This window comes from Protomyctophum parallelum (genome assembly GCF_964188405.1).
Source record: "Protomyctophum parallelum genome assembly, chromosome: 2".
NCBI classification, from domain to species: Eukaryota; Metazoa; Chordata; class Actinopteri; order Myctophiformes; family Myctophidae; genus Protomyctophum; species Protomyctophum parallelum.
Window position 1 is genome coordinate 26,392,701 of NC_139699.1, and position 23,614 is coordinate 26,416,314.

The 23,614-nt window shown below is 45.7% G+C and overlaps 2 protein-coding genes and 1 long non-coding RNA gene across 4 annotated transcripts in view; all 3 read right to left on the reverse strand.

The window, feature by feature from the left end:
* Positions 1-4,017, reverse strand: part of adcy7 (adenylate cyclase 7) — a 58,337-nt gene extending 54,320 nt beyond the window's left edge. For both annotated transcript variants that reach the window (XM_083760053.1, XM_083760052.1), the window contains exon 1: positions 3,304-4,017. In XM_083760053.1, the coding sequence (XP_083616179.1) occupies positions 3,304-3,468 (165 nt within the window). In that variant the 5' untranslated portion in view covers positions 3,469-4,017. The remainder of the gene's footprint in view (positions 1-3,303) is intronic.
* Positions 4,018-4,295: 278 nt separating this feature from the next.
* The window catches only part of LOC310855123, a 53,691-nt gene continuing 34,372 nt past the window's right edge, over positions 4,296-23,614 (reverse strand). The window contains exon 3 of the long non-coding RNA XR_014568962.1: positions 4,296-4,733. This is a non-coding gene — a long non-coding RNA (uncharacterized lncRNA). The remainder of the gene's footprint in view (positions 4,734-23,614) is intronic.
* On the reverse strand, positions 11,211-16,709 carry LOC310876786 (nuclear pore complex protein Nup133-like; the record flags this gene model as incomplete). Its single annotated transcript, XM_083790440.1, has 3 exons — positions 11,211-11,723; positions 11,826-14,627; positions 15,105-16,709. The coding sequence occupies 3 exons, from the start codon at positions 16,707-16,709 to the stop codon at positions 11,211-11,213; spliced, it is 4,920 nt and encodes a 1,639-aa protein (XP_083646566.1).

Below are 23,614 nucleotides of genomic sequence, written 5' to 3' on the forward strand. Positions count from 1 at the left end.
CTGTCCCACATGTTCTGGTCTTGCCCCAAATTGATACCATTCTGGAAATCTTTCTTTGACATAATTTCTGAAGTGCTGGAGACAACCATTTTGCCTTGCCCCCAAATTGCAATTTTTGGAATCCCGGAGGAGGATGTAGTTTTACCCAGAAAGCAACTTAATGTTATTGCCTTCGCCTCATTAATCGCCCGCAGGAGGATACTTTTACAGTGGAAGGCTGAGTCCCCTCCCTCGGCTAAATCATGGTTGATTGATGTTATGTCCTTTCTGAAACTTGAAAAGATCAAATTCACAATTTGAGGGTCCTCTGACAAATTTTACAACAATTGGCAACCTTTAATATCGTATGTAAGCAGTTTAGAATCACTTTCACCTGACTGAAGACACATGGTGTTGGTGTGCGGATCTCTACCTGGTGCAATATATATAGCACCAGGAAATTATTACACATGAGAGTCGAGAAATGAGCCAATTAAGCGTTTTATCTCTTTATATGTATATACAGTATATATATATATATATATATATATATATATATTTTTTTTATATATATATAATTTTTTCTTTTTTAATATTACTTTGTTTTATTTTTATTTACCCGTTTGTATTATTGTTAATCTTACCCCCTATTGAAGTTGTTTATTAACCATAACCATGTGATCCCTTTCTTTGTGTCTTAGTATCTTATCTACCTACTGGTTTTATACCTGTATATACTGTATGTTGTGTGTATTGCTTTGTACTCAAAATATTATTGTTTTTTTTATACCTGTGTTTGTATGTTGTTTGTATGTCTGGCCTTGTGGGGAAAGATGATGGGTGGGTGGGGAGGACTGGGAAGGGAGTTGTGGGAGAAAATGTAAAAAAACGAAGAGTCGTATTCTCCTTCTGTGAAAACTGCACATGATCTAACTCTTTGAATAAAATTTACTTAAAACAAAAAGAAAAAAAAAAAGACGATAGACCATATAAATTACATACATAAAGCAGTTCTACGTCATTTGAATGGGCCATGCCAAAATCTGTTCTAGAGTATAATGAAATTCAAATACCCAAAAAAAAAGCCCTCTGCACCTTCTCTGTTGCCCAAACATACCGTAAGTGTAGTTAAAATGAGCACTGTGCATTTTACTGCTTTGGATGTGGGTTGCTTTGGAGGGCCACTTGGGAACAATGGGCTTTGCCTGGATTCCTGTGCACCGCTGCCTTTCATCAGTTGTCTATGAGTGGCAGTGAGTGGAGACAGTTATATAAGTTGTCAGTGACCTCCTGACAGCCATAGAAGCCCGGTGGGTCAGGGTGGTTTTACAATGACACACTACACAACACAACACTACACACACACTGCACTGTGCTGTGCTGCTGACGTTGGCACACATTCCCTCTGAACTCCACCAAACCCCTGGCAACTATACACTGCCTTTTCACTGTTCACCTTTTCACTGTGTGTGTGTGTGTGTGTGTGTGTGTGTGTGTGTGTGTGTGTGTGTGTGTGTGTGTGTGTGTGTGTGTGTGTGTGTGTGTGTGTGTGTGTGTGTGTGTGTGTGTGTGTGTGTGTGTGTGTGTGTGTGTGCGTGCGTGCGTGCCTGCGTGCGCAACAGACAGTTAGAGCAGTGGCTTCGTTTAATTGGGAAATCGATAAAAGACAGACAGAGAGAGAGAGAGAGAGAGAGACACAGACAGACAGACAGACAGACAGACAGACAGACAGACAGACAGACAGACAGACAGACAGACAGACAGACAGACAGACAGACAGCGATAGAAGACAGACAAAGACTGAGGAGGAGTGATGGCGCAGCAACAATGGCAGGAAGGTGACGACAGATCTTCCAACGGAGCATAGCAACATAATCTGTGATGGCACAGTCTGCATTTTCCACTGGGTGGACGGGAGGGCATAAACCTGACCCAAGTAGGGTATGCATGTAGGCTACTGTTACTGTAGCTGTACCCCTCGCCATGCCAATATCAACAGTGCGACAGCAAATTGTCGGGAACTCGCCGCTGTCCCGGCCCATTCCTGTCGGACATTCAATAGCGGCGTTTCTATAAGGCCAACAAAAAGGCACGTGTACCAAAGAGACATGCAGCAGACACACGCACGAGAACATTGAAAGAGAAAAGCACAATTCCGTTGCACATGTAAAGCACACCCTTGATGTTAGATAAGGTAGTTTATATGCGTGTGTGGATAATAAGAGCGAAACGTGACACACCCTCGGGTGCCTCGGTCCACAGACTCCCATTTATAGAGGTCCCCGGCCTCTTCCCCTCCCTTCATCTCCACAATACTAACCACTTCACCAGGTGCAGTGGTCAAAGTGGGGTCCAGGGGTTGGTTGATTGATTGAAAATGTTATTCACATTTCACAGTATGCAGAATGGGTACTTTTCAAACGAAAGCACAAGTCAATACAAACACTGTTACTGTGGACGACACCATGATTAAGCATTACACTTATTTACAACAGGGTCCACCATTTTGGTGGGGCGTTCCACATTTTGGTGGCATGAGAGCGAAATTAATTTAGTCCCTTGTTTGAGCCGAATCTGGGTTGCACATGGTTTATTGAACTCCATCTGGTGTGGGTATGGACTTTGTTTACATTAAGGAGGTATTAAACAGGTACTCATGGGTATCTTTAGGTGGTGTAGAGAATCTTGTGGACCAGACCCATGACAAGATGCTGTACTCATCTACCCTAAGCCTAAGTGATGGATCTGCAGATCTGCAGCCCAACAGTGTCCTTTAGGTGCTAATTGCCCTTATCCCTGGCAACCCCTCAGGCCTCACATTCCTCTCATTAGGGCCTGGACAATAATTAACAGGGCTGCTCTCTCTCTCTCTGTGTGCTCGTGCATGCGTGCGTGCATGCGTGCACCCCTGAACTTTTACACAATATTCAAATTAATTGAGATGGACCTGTATGTTCACATACAGCATGTTTTGTTACTTAGATTTGTTTTTCCTTGACCACAAATGCTAAAAACAGGCTAGGTTCATTGTTTACCTGCCGTCCTACTGCATGGTTACAAATGTACAGAATGTTATTTAGATAGCGTGTTGTTTATACAGATGCTACATGTAGGTTTGATGTTTACCTGCTATTCTGGATTCTATTTACCCAAACTTTTTACCCTGTTCGATTGTTGACATTGGTTCATGTAATTTACTCTGATGTCACTATCACATATAACAGCATCTTTTAAATTTAATGTCAAAACTGTGTGTGCGTGTGCGTGTGCGTGTGTGCGTGTGTGTGTGTGTGTGTGTGCGTGCGTGCGTGCGCAGAGTCTCACCAGTCTCAAGGCGAAGAAGAGGATGAGCAGGACACCACAGCAGAGCATGGACAGGCCCAGCAGCAGCACCAGAGGCTGGTACTGGCTGATGCAGGAGAACTTGCGGTACAGAGCCTCATGCTTCAGCTCCTGGTCGTTCAGCAGGTACTTCCCCTTGGCTGGCATGGTGGCTCACACAGCTGCTGCTGCTGATGCTTGCTCACACCACGGGCATAGCACTATAGTGCCCAAAGACACTACACCAGTGTGACGTCAGTCTGTTAATGCCAGCCTGAGGTGCGTGTGAGGGCAGGCGTGTGTGTGTGTGTGTGTGTGTGTGTGTGTGTGTGTGTGTGTGGTGGGATGTCTCTGGCGCTAAGCCTAGTTGTAAGTAGGTGTGAGTGTACACATGCAAAGGCGCGTTTGTACCTTTGCATGTGTATGAGCGAGAGTTTGCGTGCACGTATATGTCTATTGAGGGTGCAAAGTTCCGTTGAGTAGAAGCCACAGATGCTGCCGGGTTCACCAGTTCACACAGCTCAGGTGCAGCTCATGGTTTTCTCTCTGAGAGGCTGAGGCATCTTAAACCAAGTCAACAGTTCCACTGTTGTGCTCCGTCTTCCTCGGTCCGCCCCCCCATCCCCCTCTTTTTCCCCCACTTTATCTCCTGGTGGGTATTGGCAGGCGGACCTGGTTCATCCTGTGCCAGCAAGCTAGTGTTGTGGCTGCTCCCTCCACGGGGGTTTGAGTAATAAGCCTGGGGGGGAGGGGGGGCTTTCAAGAAGGAGGAGAAAGTAGAGGAGGGGGAGAGAAAACGGGGAGGCCACAGCAGGGACGGGTCACAGAAGGGATTCCTCTAGGATGCTGTCTGTAGCAGCAGTGGATTCCTCTAGGATGCTGTCTGTAGCAGCAGTGATTCCTTTAGGATGCTGTCTGTAGCAGCAGTGATTCATTTAGGATGCTGTCTGTAGCAGCAGTGATTCCTTTAGGATGCTGTCTGTAGCAGCAGTGATTCCTTTAGGATGCTGTCTGTAGCAGCAGTGATTCCTTTAGGATGCTGTCTGTAGCAGCAGTGATTCCTCTAGGATGCTGTCTGTAGCAGCAGTGATTCCTTTAGGATGCTGTCTGTAGCAGCAGTGGATTCCTTTAGGATGCTGCCTGTAGCAGCAGTGGATTACTCTAGGATGCTGTCTGTAGCAGCAGTGGATTCCTCTAGGATGCTGTCTGTAGCAGCAGTGGATTCCTCTAGGATGCTGTCTGTAGCAGTAGTGGATTCCTCTAGGATGCTGTCTGTAGCAGCAGTGGATTCCTCTAGGATGCTGTCTGTAGCAGCAGTGGATTCCTCTAGGATGCTGTCTGTAGCAGTAGTGGATTCCTCTAGGATGCTGTCTGTAGCAGCAGTGGCAGCAGAGAGTTGCTCACCATCGAAGCAACTTCAACAGCTGTGAGACCTGAGGAGGAGAGAGATGTGAGAGTTTAGTTTAGTTCATTTCAATCATCTTTACCAGTATACACAGCATTATACATCAACATAACCAAACTGTAACATAGTTAAATAGGCTGAAGCTAAAAAGCGTATATATGCCTATCCTGTGTGTACCGTACATTTTACTGTACGTTTTGTTTGACAAAAAGCAGTCGCAATGATCGCAGTGACGTCATCAAAGGAGAAACAACAGACGTCATATGGCTCTTAAACTCCTATCCCCGGGCCCAGACCTAACCCACTTTTGGTGTGGCAATCCCATGGAAGTTAGTATCTCCAATATTTAAACTTTTTAATGGTTTATCGTAAATTAAAGCCCTACTTCGTCATACAAGACAGTCGCTCACACTTTTCAAGAAAAGTGAAGTGAACGGCGCCCACTGTATCTATATCAGTCACATGATGTCTTACGTTGACATTTAGGGCTCCATCTTGCCACCTTTATCCCTTATCCCTAAACGTATTAATTTACATTTTTTACTATTTTTAAAAACATTTTAAAATAGTTCAACTAGCCGATCTACATCGAGACATTGTGAGCTTGTAGATCGGCTACTTGAACTATTTTAAAAGGTTTTTTTAAATTATTATTTTTTAAATTAGTTTAGGGATAAGGGTTAAGGGTTATGATTATTTTGTGGGAGTCGCAGGCTGAACAGTACGGTTTGATATATTGCCTTGCAAGGATGCAATCCAAGTCACCCAGTGCCTTTGTTTCTGTGCCTACACTTTTGTGTCTCAAAGAATGGACTCTCCCCTTAAAGAAAATAAAGTCACACTGACTTCTAAGACAACAAACCACTCCCTCTTTGTTAACAACACCAATAGAGCCTTTTCATGGTGGCCATATTGGCATAAATAGTCATGTAATGTTACTTCCTTCACCAGTGTTACCACGGCTACTAATTAAGAGGCTCTGTTCCATTTGGGTCAACCAGATTCAGGATGCATGTTGGCTCAACTGGGAAGGCTCTCCGCTACACTAAACGGAACATTTTTAGTTTTTTTCTTCAAAATGTTTCAATCAAACACAAGCTATTTTTGAGGCCCCTCCTATATCCAGCATTTGGTGTGTATTTGTCCTACACAAACATTAAATTGACTCAATTGATTGAATGGACAATTTTACATCATAGTGTCTATTTTACGTCATGAATGATGATGTACGATGATAAGAGCGCCCCTCAACAGTCACTTTACTTGCGCAAGCAGAGCGTGCAAGTAATGTTGTTTGTCCGGTGCTCCGATGCGTACAGTATGTCTGTGTTAATCCGTGTTAATATATTAGCGCCCCTCACTTCACACGGGTGTGATTTTTTACTAACACAGTGAGCAGTGCACCATGACTAGTACAGTAACATATCTCTCTTACTGCTGTCTACCTTCAGGCATACAGGAAGTTTGCTTAGTGAATCACAGGCTATATGCTATTTACACATCTGACATGGATGACAGGCTCTGGTAGGTAGGATACTGTCAAAGTCACAGATCCGCACGCATGCACGCACGGACGCATGGACACACGCACAAACGCACACACGCACGCACACATGTACCAATAGTCAGACATTATATGTGGCCGGTTAAGATTCACCCGTGGTGTCCATGTGCAGTTAGGGACTGTTTAGAGGTAAGTAATCAACAAACTATTAAAACTGGTCAAACATTGGCCAAAATGTCAAATAATAAGAAAGAGACAAATATTTTGAAAATAGCCGATCTACAAGCTCACAACACAATAGGTACCTGTGGGAACCGTATCGAACTAAATGTAATGCCTCAACCTCTACATTCAAAGTGTTTTTCAGGGTTAGGGTTGTTGTAGATTAAATAATCTTCCAAAGATGAAGGATTGACAAAGTTCTTGAGGGTGAAGTATTGAGAGTTTATTGAGAAGATCCAGCAGAAAAACAACATACAGAGAGTGAGGAACAGGCCTCCTTGCCTATTCCAGCAGCCCCTCCGGGCACAAGCCTCCTCAACCCTATTCTCAGACAGTCCTTATAGTCTTGTCTTAACAGAGATGCTATACTAAATGTTCATATAAGGATCTGTGCTAAAGATATGGGCGACACACAAATAAGTATACATTCACTGACAGCGTGGAGGAGTCAGGTCAGCTGATAGATTGACAGCTGCAGTTCAGTTAGAATGAGCACATTGGTGAGAATGCTTTGCTGACTAGTCCCTCAATGAGACTGAATGGAAGGCAGAGAAATACACAGTAGTGCATATATTTGGCAATGTATTTGGCATTCTAAAATATCCATTACAGGGTCCCCAGATCAAATATGATTCAAATCAAATATGAAAAGGTTGAGAAGCGCTGACATAAAGCACTCAGCAGGACCAAGACACAGGCGGTTGAGGCAGCCTGTACTGTACTCTGTACAGTACAGTATGTGTGAAACGGTAACAAGCGAGCCGTTATCATCCAAGTTCCCCCAGGGAGGAGGCTGTTATCACCAGAGAACACTGAAGACCTTCTCCTTTTCACGCAAATGACCCTAAAAGGAGCCATTCTATCTTCTCTCTTAGCGGTGTAACTGTACTATGGTTTTCTTATGCCATGGCTCTGCAGTCAGCCAGTGGGTCAGTCAGTCTCTGTGTGTGTGTGCGTGTGTGTGTGCGTGTGTGTGTGTGTGTGTGCATGTGTGTGCACATGCACATGTGCATGCGTCCAGAGCGAGTCTCGCAGACCACTGGACTGATCAGTGCTGGCATACTATGTACTGTATGCATACTGTCGTAATACCAGATTATTTTTCACAGATGTTTTATATTTTCTGAAGTATGTAACTTCATTTTGAGTCATACAGTACGTCACAAAGACATCATAGACAACTGACATCACAGTCTGGATCACATGGAAGTCCATTGATCTCATTACCACCGGATTTGGCACAAACATGGGGATGGAGCTACTATTATGCAACCAAAATGTGGAATTCTCTACTGTTCCCTCCTCCAAAACCACCAGAAAAGACCACCTGCAATTTGCAGCTGGACCTAAACGAGTCTTCTAGCTTGCCAAAATAAATGACCCCCGACTGTTGTTCTGTTCATATTATTTTATTGCTCCTTGATGAATTGAATACATAGGACCACAATGGAAACAAGCCCTCAGAGCTTTTTGTGTTATCCGTTTAGCCTTGTATAACTGTACCTCTGTACAGTGTAAATAAAGTAACCAATCAATCAATCAAGCATCGTGACACATTGTGAGCTTGTACATCAGCTATTTTCAAAAGGCTGAAAAGTATATACACTGTAGGGCTGAAGTGGTTACTGCATGTTTTGTAATAATAATCAAAATCTACAAAGTAACTTGTAACAAAAGTTTTAGAACATTTGCCTAGTGGAGTAGTAGAAGTAGAGAAGATTTAATCCAGTAAAGTAAAACATACCTCAACATTTATGAGTACAGCATTGAGTACATTTATTTACTTCACACCACTGGCACTTAGTTTGAAGCCATGGTTCTGCAGGGCTGCACTGTACTCTAACCTAAAACAGAGGAGTTAGGAGGTCCAGGAGATATTTGTTTTACTCACATGGCAGAGAGGGTCCAGGGTGTTTTTAGACTTCAGGCAGTGATCTGAGTCTAGCAAAGACACTTGTTTTCCCAACAGGCAGTCTGACATTACAGCTCCCTACTTGACAACCCTTTATACTCCACTTCTAAAGTTGCCATGGCACAGATGTCTGTGTGCGTGCGTGCGTGCGTGCGTGCGTGCGTGCGTGCGTGCGTGCGTGCGTGCATGTTTGAACACAGTCCAGAGACAAAGGGATAAAATAGAAGTCTGAGATCTCAGCTTCAATGGGGTCCGAGTCTCTCAACGGGGCTTTGGATGAATGGCTGTAAAACTGCACCACATTGTCGGTCAGACCTTTCTCTACTGAAAGGCCCCAAACAGCAACTGAGGGAATGGCGGCAGCAGCACACAAACGGCCTTGAAAACGGCCGTCATCCATCCACTCCCGGAGCGCCGAGCGAGCTGCACAAAGGCCTCGTTGACGTAACCGTCTGCCTGCCGACTGCTGACGCAGCAGCGAGTGCACAGAGCTCTGTCGCAAACTGGCATAGTTGGAGCTCCACAACAAAAGGAAGAAAAAAGGGAGCCAAGCGCAATCCAAGGTGATCGCCATAGCTGATATGGTACCCTGATATGCACATCTCTGGTTAGTATATGGTCATATATGAAATAGACTAATAGACACAGACTCGTGCTGCTCTCACCAAATATTAAAAGAATGACAGCTAGTTTTTGATCGTGCAAAAAATAGCTGTGCAGGTTTGAACACAAAACCTCTCCAATGATCTAGTAATCGTAGGCCATTTCTATAATTTATTGACCTAGTCTTTTTCAACTTTATTTTAAAGATTTTCTAGACGTGTAGGCTACTCCATGCTTGAGTATTTTACTTATAAAGGAATATTCCAGTGTTTCCTTCTATCTCTTGGCAAAATACTTCCAGATTTTGGGACTGGCTGAGAGCCAAGCTCATGCTTTGAGCATTAAATGTCAATTTTAACAGCATCAGAGGAACATCCCTGAACTGATTCAAATGCAGGGCCGGAGCCAGGCTTTTAGAAATAGTGAGGTCATAAGTCCCTCTTTGTGGGGTTCCGGTGCATGCCTGAAGTCAAGTAATATGTTGTCTCTGTCAGGTGGAAACTTCATACATACATACAAAACTGTTACTTTTCATGATTCAAATGATAAAATAGCAAAAGTGGAGGTCCAAAATGCGGCACAAGATACTTTTGTGTGACGCTGTAGTTTGATCAAGCAGGACGTTAATTTACTAACGCCCGACAGGTTTCTGCCTAACAGCAACGTTGTTTTTTAAAACAGTAAAACACCATGCAAAATGAAGGTTTGGGATTCATGGGAAGTGTAGTCAAACTACACATTGTTTTGTCTACAATGTGCCTTATTTATATTGACGTTGCTCATATTTTATTTGACATTAATAAGTAAAACCCATTTCCTTTGTTTCTAATTCTCTATTCTTTAGCTCTGTCTGAGAGAGAGACTTTTTTGCAAAGGAGGCCCCTCCTTTGCCCAGCTGTCCGGCTTTGTGTAAACGCTGGCTTGTGATTGGCTGATCACCCCATAGCGATGATTTGATTGGCTGAGCAAAGTACACATTGTAACTAAAAGTGAAGGCGGAAGAGTAGCCAATGATTTTTTACCCCCTCTTTTCCCCCAATTTAGTTGCTACTGTATATGCCAATTAATTCCTCAAACACAGCGCCTTTAAACTAGAGCCAGGAAATTATAGACTATGGACTTTGCATATTTGCTTTATTCATGACCCCTCCCCCCCCGTGACGTCATGTGGAAGCCACAGTGGGCACCATTCATTTCATATGAGTGTGACTTTTACAATAACAACTAACAAGTCATTTTCTATAGGGACAAATTGTATAATAATCATAATATCCATAATAATAATATTCAAATTCATTTTATATTCGGGCCAATTTTTAAGACCTATATTCTAATTTATTTCTGAGGAATGTTAACAGCGCTACTACAGAGCTTTTGACCTATTTTTTTGTTTCTTTTTTTGTAAACCTGTGATGTTGAAATAAAGTTTAATCTGAAAGGTTGCTGCTAAATCCCCAGAAACAATACAGATGACATCAAGGTGGCATTATTGGAACTGAAGCTATTCAAACTGAATAGGAATGAATGTGAATGAACCAAAGGCCTGACTACATTTTAAAGCCCTCATCATGGAGAGAGCAAATATGCTGGTCTGCTCGCAAATCACTCGGAGTGTTTTATGTCTTCTTTGTGTTGCCCTTCAAACTGGGAGGCTGGCAAGAGGAACAATGAGTCTCCTAGAGCAGCCAGGAGACAATGGAGCTGCACTATTCACGGCCCTAAAACCATTTAGACTGGGAGAGCCTAGATACGTCTTATACACTTCAGTCCGGGAAAGCATCCGTGTTAATTACGTTTTGTCTTCGAGACCCTCAATGTTGGTCCTGCACTGTCTTCCACTCACTGTTAGGAGACATACAGTACTGCACAGTGACACACACATAAGATGCCTGTGTGTAATGGATTGGACTGCATACAGACGTTTATTTTCATGGTGCAAATCCACCTCTTCAGACTCCATCATGGCCCGTAGCACTTGCCCTAGCCCCGACGACCTTGCACTTACAGGCATATGCAAACGATCAATTTATGTAGACTTAGATAGCATTTTATGTAGACATAGCACTATAGTATATGTATAGTTTCATTATATAGATATTCATTCCACTGTTACGTTCTTAGCTTACGTATGATTCATGATAACTACTTTTCTATGTATATATGATGTATTGCCATGCTTTTTGCTCTTGGTTAATGTAAATCGCTCTGGATTAAGAGCGTCTGCTAAATGCCTAAATTGTAAATTGTATAGCAACATGCAAGTGTTATGTTGTTAGACTTCTCTTTTTTACATAATATTCATAATTGGCTCGCAGGACAAACTCAAAAGAGGGCTTGGATTTCAAACTTGCCAGCTCATCCAAATCCAAGAGGTCTTTGATATCTGGAAGATAGGTCTGTAGAGATACACCTTCTTGAATGAGGTTGAGGAGGATCTTGACAAAAACAGTGTCTGTGGCTGCGTCCAGTGGGTCATCTGTGCCGTCAGCAGAAGACCAGTTGTCTTTTGCGAGGGCCTTGCCAAAGATATGGCATTTGAGAGTGTCGATGTCCACACCATCCTCCTCATCAACGTATTTAAGCAGATCCAGGGCCTTTTTGAAGTTGTGTTCGTCGGCTTGCCTGTTGTCATCACAAATGTAGAGTCTGATGAGGTCGTGAGCAGTGAGCACAGGCATGACATCGGGATTCATCTGCCTCTCCTCCAGCAGCTGTTTGGGCAGAGCTTTCTGGTGTAGAAGGACACGTTCCTGCACCAGGATGTCATCAACTTGTTTCTGCACGAGGATGTCATGAACTTGTTTCTGCACCAGGATGTCATCAACTTGTTTCTGCACCAAGATGTCATCAACTTGTTTCTGCACTGCATCCTTTGGCACGTCAGAAGCATCCTTTGGCATGTCAGAAGCCAGAGCAGACAGTTTGCTGAGGGCCAAGAGGGTCTTTTTCCTGACAAAGCTCGTCTCTGCCCTGGCTTGGTCGTACAGTGTTCTGTGAGCACTCTGGAAGTCTTGGATGTGGACGTGATGCAGCCAGCTGAGATGTTGATGGGCTTGCAGGAACCTGGCTAGCTGCTGGTTCTGGGCACTGGGTTGGGACAACAACTTGCACCTCTTCCCCTTCTTCATGTACCACTGGAACAGGAAGTCTGCAAAGTTCTGCTCAGCAAACATTGTCACGTAGCTCTGCAGACGGCTCTGGTCGTCTGTCTGTTCACATAGCTCAACCAGGGTGTCGAAGTCACTGTATTTCTCAGCCAAGGCTGCCACCCATTGGTACTGACACAGTTTCAGTAGTTGGGCCAACAGCTCGGAGCGGCGCTGACTGTATTCCATCTCCAGGCTGTTGTAGCGTTCCTGCTGGGAGTGCGGCAGAGAGCTTAGCTGGGAAACGTACCCACCGAAGTAGACATCCAACAATGCACACAGCTGCCGACATAGCACGCTGCGCAGCTCAGGGTCAGCAACGGGGTAGACCGAGCTCAAGATGAGCTTGTGCTGGCGGGAGATGATGCCGCGCACACCTCTCGCACCTCCAGTGGCTGTCCATGGAATGTACTCTGGCTCAGTGGCAGCATTCCTACCAGGTCTGTATATGGAGGTCTTGGACTCTCTGTACTGACACGCAGCCTGAAGCATGTCCTTTATGACGTTATTGACGTTGACCACCACCTCATTCTTTAAAGTCCTCTCCTCCTCCTCCAGAAGACATTCCAACACAGAGGAGATCTGGGACACCTCTCTGAAGAAGACATCTGCGGGCGTGAGGCCGGGAGGCACGGCGGAATTGTTCTTCTGCAGAGCACTCAGGATGGCTCGGTTGAGCAGCTCGGCATGCTTGGTGTGGTGGTTCCTCAGAACCACGGCCGCCTGCAGCTTCTCGCCATGTTCGCACAGGAGCATGCGCGTGGCCATGTGTGCACCACGCACAGCTACCCGGCTCAGACGATCCAGGAGACCCACCTGGAGCAGGAAGTCCATGAAGCAGTCATGGGCCTTCATCTTGTCCTCCAGTTGGTGGATGATGATGAGGGACGTGAGCTGGTGGAAGTCTGAGGCGCTCTGATCGGGTACAGACTCTGCCCAGCGGGGGTCAGAGGCTGGGTAGGCGTCCACAAGGTCCAGGCTGATGCGGGAGACCACACTGTCCAGCTCATCCTCCGCCTCTACAGGGAACAGCTCGTCTGTCAAAGTCTGGGCCCCCACCACGTCCTTACGACAGAACTGCAGGAACGCCTCTTTGAGAAACCTGGTTTTGTTTCCAGGAGTATCCATGGATGAAGCCTTAAATGAATGAATAGCCTCTGGTGTGGCAACCAGGGAGGATGGTTCAGCAGCTAGGGAGGAGCACAACGAGTCTTCCATGGTCCCAGGCAGCACAGAGGCACTCTCCCTGGATAACACAGCAACAAGGCCACTGTTCTTAGAGAAAAAGACAGGCAGGTTGGCACAGCAGCCCCCTCCACACACACCAACGATTTTCAGTCCTTCCCCGCCGGCACCGGCGGAGCAGGCAAACACTAGCTCCTCGTTGTACAGGAAGGCAGCGGGGCCAGAGGCACGTGGCAGCACTAGCCTCGTAGCACGGAGGGCCTCCTCATCCAGGAAGGGAGGGTTGTGCTCGGTGACTGCCACTGAGCAGTCAGAGATGGTGGCCCCGTTATCCTTCAGGGTGACCAGGCAGTGGTGTGCCAGGGGAGGCGTGTCCGAGTGACGCCACGCTGCTGCCAACAACACCAGCCGGCCAGACTGGCTCAGCTTCACATCGAGGTATACGACATTCATCTCATAGGCGCTCACCGATCCCCAAAGTGCGTCTGCGATGGGCTTGTCGGCTCGGCCGGCATCCCAGCTGAAAATCAGTCGCTCTGAGTTCTCGTCCACCTCCCACTTACTGAGTGTGGAGCCGGTCAGTGTGTAGAGGCAACCCGACTCCCCCGCCCACAGCGCGCTCTGGAGAACCGGAGGCCGCACGCCAAACAGATGGGACACACAACTTCTCATGCCGGACAGCAGCGCCCCGTGACGCTGCTTCAGAGCTCTGTACTGGAGCCTCCCAAAGGAGTCCACACTCACTCTCAGAAGCTGGCCCGAGTAAGAGCACACAATGAAATCTCCACCTTTTACAGCGACAACAAAGTTGCAGAGTTCTCCCATGTGAAGGGCAGTGTCGGTGTATCTGCCCGGATGGGCCAGGCTGGGCCAGAATCTAGCCACTCCCTCCGCTACCACTGCCAGGACGGAGACGGCCTGGGCTGGGGCCGTCTGCAGAGGCCCGAGTGAGACTATGGCGATGTGGTCTGCAGTGCCGCTGTTGGGGAGCTGCAGATCCTTACACACAGGCATCTTGGCCACAGCAGTCTGGCATATCTTCCAGATGATCACTCTCCCTCCACACACCAGCCAGGCCCAGCCACTCTCTTCCACTTTAACCGAGATCTGCTCATCAGCGCCAGCCGCCATGCACACCTCCTTGACTTTGACGGGTAGCAAAGAGACAAACTGTCGCACGTCAAAGAGAACAGACTCTGTGGGAGTGGACGTGGCGGCTGAATACGTCCTGCTGCCCGGGGAGAAGAGCGGATCAAATGGGGTGATGACGATCTCTCTACCGGTCATATCAGACATCTGTGTGCGGCCCGAGCCGGTCAAGGTTCCACCAACATGTGGGGTGAACATTCTCTACAAAGATTTAATAAGTGAAACTACAGAACCATCTGGATAAAAGTCCAACAGTTTGCAGAGAAGCATTGCAGCCTTCTTTATGTAGCATATGCACAGTTATTCAGTGAGTCACCGGGGTGCCTCCAATTCTATCTTTTAAAAGGTAAGTTGTATGTCCACATCTGGACAGTCGGGTGCATAATGCCCACATATGGACATGACTGACGTCACAGCATTGGTGTAGATTAAATCGGCGTTGTTAGGCAACGGTTTCATTTCTGGTCTGTGTAATGTCAGACCAGAGGTCGATCAGAGAGAGACAGACAGAGGGGGACTTCAAATCAATATCACAACTATTTCAAACATGTTTCCTCAAGTATGATTAATGATGTTAGAAGTTAGAATGTTAGAAGTTACTTGCACAAGCAGAGCACACAAGTACTGTAATCGGCTGGTGGTGTCAACCGGCCAATCAGGGATTGGCTGATCGGGTACAGACTCTGCCCAGCGGGGGTCAGAGGCTGGGTAGGCGTCCACAAGGTCCAGGCTGATGCGGGAGACCACACTGTCCAGCTCATCCTCCGCCTCTACAGGGAACAGCTCGTCTGTCAAAGTCTGGGCCCCCACCACGTCCTTACGACAGAACTGCAGGAACGCCTCTTTGAGAAACCTGGTTTTGTTTCCAGGAGTATCCATGGATGAAGCCTTAAATGAATGAATAGCCTCTGGTGTGGCAACCAGGGAGGATGGTTCAGCAGCTAGGGAGGAGCACAACGAGTCTTCCATGGTCCCAGGCAGCACAGAGGCACTCTCCCTGGATAACACAGCAACAAGGCCACTGTTCTTAGAGAAAAAGACAGGCAGGTTGGCACAGCAGCCCCCTCCACACACACCAACGATTTTCAGTCCTTCCCCGCCGGCACCGGCGGAGCAGGCAAACACTAGCTCCTCGTTGTACAGGAAGGCAGCGGGGCCAGAGGCACGTGGCAGCACTAGCCTCGTAGCACGGAGGGCCTCCTCATCCAGGAAGGGAGGGTTGTGCTCGGTGACTGCCACTGAGCAGTCAGAGATGGTGGCCCCGTTATCCTTCAGGGTGACCAGGCAGTGGTGTGCCAGGGGAGGCGTGTCCGAGTGACGCCACGCTGCTGCCAACAACACCAGCCGGCCAGACTGGCTCAGCTTCACATCGAGGTATACGACATTCATCTCATAGGCGCTCACCGATCCCCAAAGTGCGTCTGCGATGGGCTTGTCGGCTCGGCCGGCATCCCAGCTGAAAATCAGTCGCTCTGAGTTCTCGTCCACCTCCCACTTACTGAGTGTGGAGCCGGTCAGTGTGTAGAGGCAACCCGACTCCCCCGCCCACAGCGCGCTCTGGAGAACCGGAGGCCGCACGCCAAACAGATGGGACACACAACTTCTCATGCCGGACAGCAGCGCCCCGTGACGCTGCTTCAGAGCTCTGTACTGGAGCCTCCCAAAGGAGTCCACACTCACTCTCAGAAGCTGGCCCGAGTAAGAGCACACAATGAAATCTCCACCTTTTACAGCGACAACAAAGTTGCAGAGTTCTCCCATGTGAAGGGCAGTGTCGGTGTATCTGCCCGGATGGGCCAGGCTGGGCCAGAATCTAGCCACTCCCTCCGCTACCACTGCCAGGACGGAGACGGCCTGGGCTGGGGCCGTCTGCAGAGGCCCGAGTGAGACTATGGCGATGTGGTCTGCAGTGCCGCTGTTGGGGAGCTGCAGATCCTTACACACAGGCATCTTGGCCACAGCAGTCTGGCATATCTTCCAGATGATCACTCTCCCTCCACACACCAGCCAGGCCCAGCCACTCTCTTCCACTTTAACCGAGATCTGCTCATCAGCGCCAGCCGCCATGCACACCTCCTTGACTTTGACGGGTAGCAAAGAGACAAACTGTCGCACGTCAAAGAGAACAGACTCTGTGGGAGTGGACGTGGCGGCTGAATACGTCCTGCTGCCCGGGGAGAAGAGCGGATCAAATGGGGTGATGACGATCTCTCTACCGGTCATATCAGACATCTGTGTGCGGCCCGAGCCGGTCAAGGTTCCACCAACATGTGGGGTGAACATTCTCTACAAAGATTTAATAAGTGAAACTACAGAACCATCTGGATAAAAGTCCAACAGTTTGCAGAGAAGCATTGCAGCCTTCTTTATGTAGCATATGCACAGTTATTCAGTGAGTCACCGGGGTGCCTCCAATTCTATCTTTTAAAAGGTAAGTTGTATGTCCACATCTGGACAGTCGGGTGCATAATGCCCACATATGGACATGACTGACGTCACAGCATTGGTGTAGATTAAATCGGCGTTGTTAGGCAACGGTTTCATTTCTGGTCTGTGTAATGTCAGACCAGAGGTCGATCAGAGAGAGACAGACAGAGGGGGACTTCAAATCAATATCACAACTATTTCAAACATGTTTCCTCAAGTATGATTAATGATGTTAGAAGTTAGAATGTTAGAAGTTACTTGCACAAGCAGAGCACACAAGTACTGTAATCGGCTGGTGGTGTCAACCGGCCAATCAGGGATTGGCTGATGACGTAATAAGGTACGTTTGGTGATCGGCTGGGTATGTATGTATGTATGTATGTAACGGGTCTAAAGGATTTAGAACAGCAGTTGTAATAGACATTAGTTAGTAGCAGTACATTTGTTTAAATCTAGATCGGTTATTGTATGAATATAATACCGGGTTCAAGTGGTTAATCAGACTAATTAATCAATCAGTCGATTATACCGGGTTCAAGTGGTTAATCAGACTAATTAATCAATCAGTCGATTATAACAAAATAATGTTTTGTTTTTTTGGGGAGTGGGGTATACGGTATATATATATATATGAAAAACTGATGATTTTTTCGTTTTACTATTTTGAAATGGCAGATCTACAAGCTCACAATGTATAACATCACAAATTCCATACTGTATGTCGACACAAGTACAGTATATACCGTAAGACAGTAGAATAGACATTGGTTGTAAAAAGGATTGTGTGCAACCATGCGACATATAGTTGCTTTTTGGGGCTCGTTTTCATAGACCCATCTGCCTGTTTCTCTCACAAACTCTGGCAACACTGGCCTGCACGCAAAAAAACACATGTGTGACTGTGACATTAGAAAGTTCACACACGAATGAGAAGGCTCTCTGAGCTGGATTCTGTCAGCCAGAGCACCAGGTTTTAGCGTATACCACAAAAAGAAAGGCCACTGGCCTCTGCTCTTCTCTTATTACACATAATGATTTGTGTTGCATTGCCTCAAGGGATGCTCAATGTGTAATGTAAACACAGGGCAAAGTTATAGCCTACTATATGCCTTCAAAACAAAAACATCATATTATGTTTTCCGCCAATTCTAAATAAAAGAGCATTCAATTCAAAGCTCCATGTCTGAATTGATCCAACAACATACTCCTGAACTGAACGGTCTCCGTTCCCTGCAGCAGATGATGTATGTAGAGCAATGCACACAGGCCCAGATTGGATTAGAAGCCGCCATCCTTCCCCCCGCACTATTGAATTAGCCTGGCGCTCACTAGAGGGACCAGCTGAAAGCTAACCATGTTAACGAGATGCTATCTCCACTGAACCATTTCGGCTCCTGCGTCCCCACTTCTGTTTTTGCCATTGTTTATGTGATGAACACAGGAAGCGCATTCAAGGGCCCGCCACGTGCGTGGAAGCCTGGGGCGCACCCCCACTCATAGCTCAAGTGTTCCGCATTCACTTCCACAAATAACTAAGTGAGCGTTGCAACGACCACACAAGTGGGGGCCATCCACTTTGCTGCCTGACAGCCACAACAAACCTCCATCAAGTGTTTTTTAATTGCCGTTATTGATTTAAAAGACAAAGACAGTTTGAATGTGAACACATATCCATTGTGAGGCAAACCTGATAGGTATACAACGTTGATTGGATTAGGCGAAGCCATTTCCTGCGGTTGAACTGCAGTTTGGATTTCAAATGGCAAGAGGAAACTCTACAGTACACACACAACTGTGTTTTCAGCTGTCAATTGACAGCGCAATCAGCTGCCAGATTTTTGCGAGAGAAATAAGCGACCAAGTCTATGAAAACAAGCCCAAAAGAAGTGACCAGCGATCACAGGGTCCCCAGCAAAAATAGAGAGAGAGAGAGAGAGAGAGAGAGAGAGAGAGAGAGAGAGAACCACCACCAGACAGAAAACAAACGGGACTACACCAAATTATAAGAAAGAAAAGAAAGCTACCAAAAACGAATACACAGTAGCAGAATACTTTAGCACTGTAACTGATGCAAAACTAAGGAAAGCATTAAAGGATAATTCCATGCTAGAAGGCTTTCTTACCTTTATTTGTAGTTGTTACTTCTCCACCAAAGAGGTCCAGATGTTATTTTGTGCAAAAGTGCATTATTGGCTATTTCCCCTAATATAAGCCCTCTATACTATTTACATCATGCATTCAATGCAATTCAATTCAATTCAGTGAGGGCTTATGGTAGGGGAAATAGCCAATAATGCACTTTTGCACAAAATAACACCTGGACCTCTTTGGTGGGGATGTAACAACTACAAATAAAGGTAAGAAAGCCTTCTAGCATGGAATTCTCCTTTAACTCCATACAGACTCCGTGAACAGTCTTGCGATTGAGAAAGGCCGCCATAGGCAGACCTGGCTCCCAAGAGAAGACAGACTAGTCACCCAGACACCCACTGCACACAAAACGAGGTAGAAACTGAGCTACACTTCCTAAGAGGGACGGAGAGAGAGAGAGAGAGACAGAGAGACAGAGACAGAGACAGAGACAGAGACAGAGACAGAGAGAGAGAGAGAGAGCATTGTTTCCAGTCATTGCAGCCCAACCACATCCCCATTTCAGGTTTCATAAGCCCACAGTCAGCCTGGCATGTCTTCCTGGCCCCTTCCATTCTGTACACTGTTAAAAGTCTAAAACTTCTACTGTATGCAATTATGCATATTATACATGATGGTTATTTGTCTTGTTAAAAAATACATCTCCACTTTGTCCAAATACCCACAAAATCATGAACGACACAAAGATTCTAGTGGGAAAAGTAAGCTGTAAGACATGTTTCATGCTCACTTCATGCAGATTTTACATGGATATTTGAAGGAATTGCATTGCATGAAGACGATTTTTTTGCAGTGCAGCTTGGGCTGGCTGCTGGGTACCCGAGCCTGCTCTAACAACCAGCAGCAGCACATGAAGAACCCATAATTAGTCGCCAGCACGCCAGCCAAGTCGCTGCCAACATCTGCACAGTTATGTGTCATGAGCACACACACACACACACACACACACACACACACACACACACACACACACACACACACACACACACACACACACACACACACACACACACACACACACACACACACACACACACACACACACACACACACACACACAGTAGAACAGTGTTGCCAGATTGTGTGAGAGAAACAAGCAGACAGGTCTATGAAAACAAGTCCAAAAGCAGCAACTATAGGCCCTTTCAAATTGAGTTATAGTATAGCCTATGTAGCCCTAGCGTCATAAACAGTTTTACCACTTTTTACTACCATATATACAGCTATTTAAAAATGGCAGATCTACAATCTCCTTTTCGATCGGATATAAAAATGAAAAATAAAAAGGGGAAATATTTGAAATATGACACATTTTACACACACAAATCTTGGCACAACATAATTATTTTCAGATGGTGGACCGTGAACAAAGAACACATAATTTAGGGGTCCTTGAAAAAAATGCCATGGAAACGACTGCAATATTAAGAAGCAAGCCCAACTCCATTTTGGAAACAAGGCCAGAAAGTAGAAACCTGCAACTACCAATATAATCAACTTTACAGAAAACCAGCCCTCCTCCCTGGCCTCTGTGTGTGTGTTAGGCTGTGCAACAGTGACACTTGGTGGTCAACAAACTCTATTTCCGTACTTGGATGGACAGACCCAGTCAGGGACACACATTGCTGTCTAGCACCACTCAAGAACAAGCCCAAAGTCGCTTATAGGAAGCAGACATGGCAACACTGAAGTTGAGGTCCTCTGCTTTAGTGCTACTTCCTTGAATGCTTACACGAGTGCCTCTTAACCACATGATCCCTACCAGGGACCCTATTTTGGACATAGGTGAAGATTCTGCGATAAAAAGCTCACAGCGTGTTGCGCCGAGATATCGGAAGGTTCCTGATTCGATCTCTGGCTCCTCCAGGCTTCATGTTGAACACAGTCTGAACCCCTACCAGATGAACCCCTTAACTCATCCATATATAATGAATAAAGAATACACTTGTTTGCCTGGTAATAATTTTTTAATGCCATAATTAATGCCATACTATTACTTTAGTTGAGTGTCAAACTCATTTCATTTCCAGGGAAACATTTTCTCTTTGACGCAATTGGTCAGAGCTACTGTCAGTCAAAGGTCTCAAGCATTGAACGTCACTGTACCAAAGCCCGCCCATATTGCATACCGTGTCCCTATTGGAGGCCACATTCTCTGGAGTAGGAAATGGGCGTAAAATTGAGCCTCTCCAGACCGAAATCCGCCGGTAGGCAATTTTCTTTTGCCAATGGCTGATTCGGTCTGGTTTATTAACCAGGCTAGTGGAAAATACCCCAACAACAACTACAAGGGTCACACGTTTGTATTATTGTGAAGCGCTCTGGATAAAAGCACTATATAGAAATAAGCATTTCCAGCATAAGCACATTTCCAGGCAGTAATAAAGTTGCAGGGTGTTGTAGCGTAGACAATGCCATCTGGCACTTGTTTCCTATGTTCAACAGCCTTATATTGTTGCTGTTGGGCAGAAAGCTTTTATCTCCATGTTTTACCGTTTGCATTTCTTGATCATACGACGGCGTCACTCAGAAGCATCAAAAGTAGCAGATCTACAAGCTAGCTTGTAGATCTGCTACCTTTTGCCACCTTTTAATTAGAATCCTGAAAAGTCAGTTTTGGACATATGAGATTTCCACCCGGCAGAGACTACTGATGTTGTGTTTCATACTGTGGACTATGGACCGGGACAGGATGAAATCAGTATTTATTGAGGAGGCGGTGATTCATATGCAGACTGTCCACAGTGTTTAAAAACAGTGTATAAAATGTAAACTGTCGCAATCAGTTTAACCACTTTTACCCCTATTTTATTCAAAAATAGCCGATCTACATGTGCAATCTCACCCGTTTGTGAAAGGATCTTTGACAAATTTGAAATGATTTATAAAAATTCCTGGAATCCCTGGCTCAACACCATTCCAGATGGAGGGTCCGCACCCAAATACCGTACATGTGAGTTTGTGGGTCCTTCAGAACCTCTGGTTTTTACAGTGGTGACCAGCCTGCCATTCTTACACTGTAGGGGGCTTTCCACACGGAAGAGGGCCCTTTGATGTTACCACAGAAAGTGATCATCCATTAAATACTCCCCACAGGTCACTGGCAGCCCCTCCAGAAGGAAACATACTCCTGTGTTCATTAACACAGCCTGTGTATTGTGTTTGGGAAGCCCCACACAATGGAGGCCGTGGCAGCAAGGGAGCAGACCTGTGAGAGGCTGGGAAATCCCTGCTGCGCTGCAGTCATTGACCTCTGTCTGTCTGTGTGTGTGTGTGTGTGTGTGTGTGTGTGTGTGTGTGTGTGTGTGTGTGTGTGTGTGTGTGTGTGTGTGTGTGTGTGTGTGTGTGTGTGTGTGTGTGTGTAGTAAAGATAGTTGTTTTATGGTTAAAGTTTTTAGAGATATGTTTGCAAACTGTAGGACTGAGGTTGGGTTTAGGATTAATTAATGCATTTTGAGGTTAGGCGATGTCGCACACTGGGCCATAACAGATCTACAAGCTCTGTGACAGGTTGTGAGCTTGTAGATCTGCTATTTTCGGCTACCTTTCAGCTATTTCCACGCTGTCCTAAACTTTGGATGTCCTCACAAGTACAGTATGTGTGGGCGGCGTGTGTGTGCGTGCATTGACACATTGGGTCACCCCACCACACCACACCCTAATCTGTCATCTCTGAGGGCCACCCTGCATCCTGTGAACTCCCAAAGACTCGGCCTACTATGCTGTGCTGTACTGTACTGTACTGTACTGTACTGCATGTCATCTGTGAGCAATTGCTTACTGGAAACTTTTACAACAATCATTAAAGGACCACTTCACCACTTTTCAACCTATCTTCATATAATAGGTCCTCACTAATAATCATGATAATAATTAATAATCCCCCCCACTACACATTGTACAAAATCGTGTTGCAGATTAAACGTTTTCATAGTGTGGCTTCACAGTATCACCAGTATATGTTTGTTTGCACAATATCCTTTCTATAATTGGAAATATTAATTTCACACACACACACACACACACACACACACACACACACACACACACACACACACACACACACACACACACACACACACACACACACACACACACACACACACACACACACACACACACACACACACACACACACACACACACACACAAAATCTCCACGCTGTCAGTCACAGTCAGTGTCAATACTGGCAGTCTAATAGTTCTTAGGCTGGCCTCCCAAATAGCAGTGGTGTACAGTAACTAAGTACATTTACTAAACTGTACTCAGGTACAATTTTTGCAAGAACTTGCACTTGAGTATTTTCAATTTTCAGTACTTTTACTCCACTAGGCTACATTTCAGAGGCAAATATGTACTTTTACTCAACTACAATTATTTGACTACTCTAGTTACTATAGTTACTTTTGTAGATTTGTACATGAACCACTTATGCTCTATATATTTCGGCTATTTGAAAATGGCAGATCTAGAGAATCACAACACGAGCTTGTAGATCGGCAATTTTCAAAACATTATTATACATTTTAAACTTGAACTTGGTACTGTTGGTACTTTATGTATGTTGTTGCCAAAAGTAATACTTTGTACTTTTACTCAAGTAAATTTG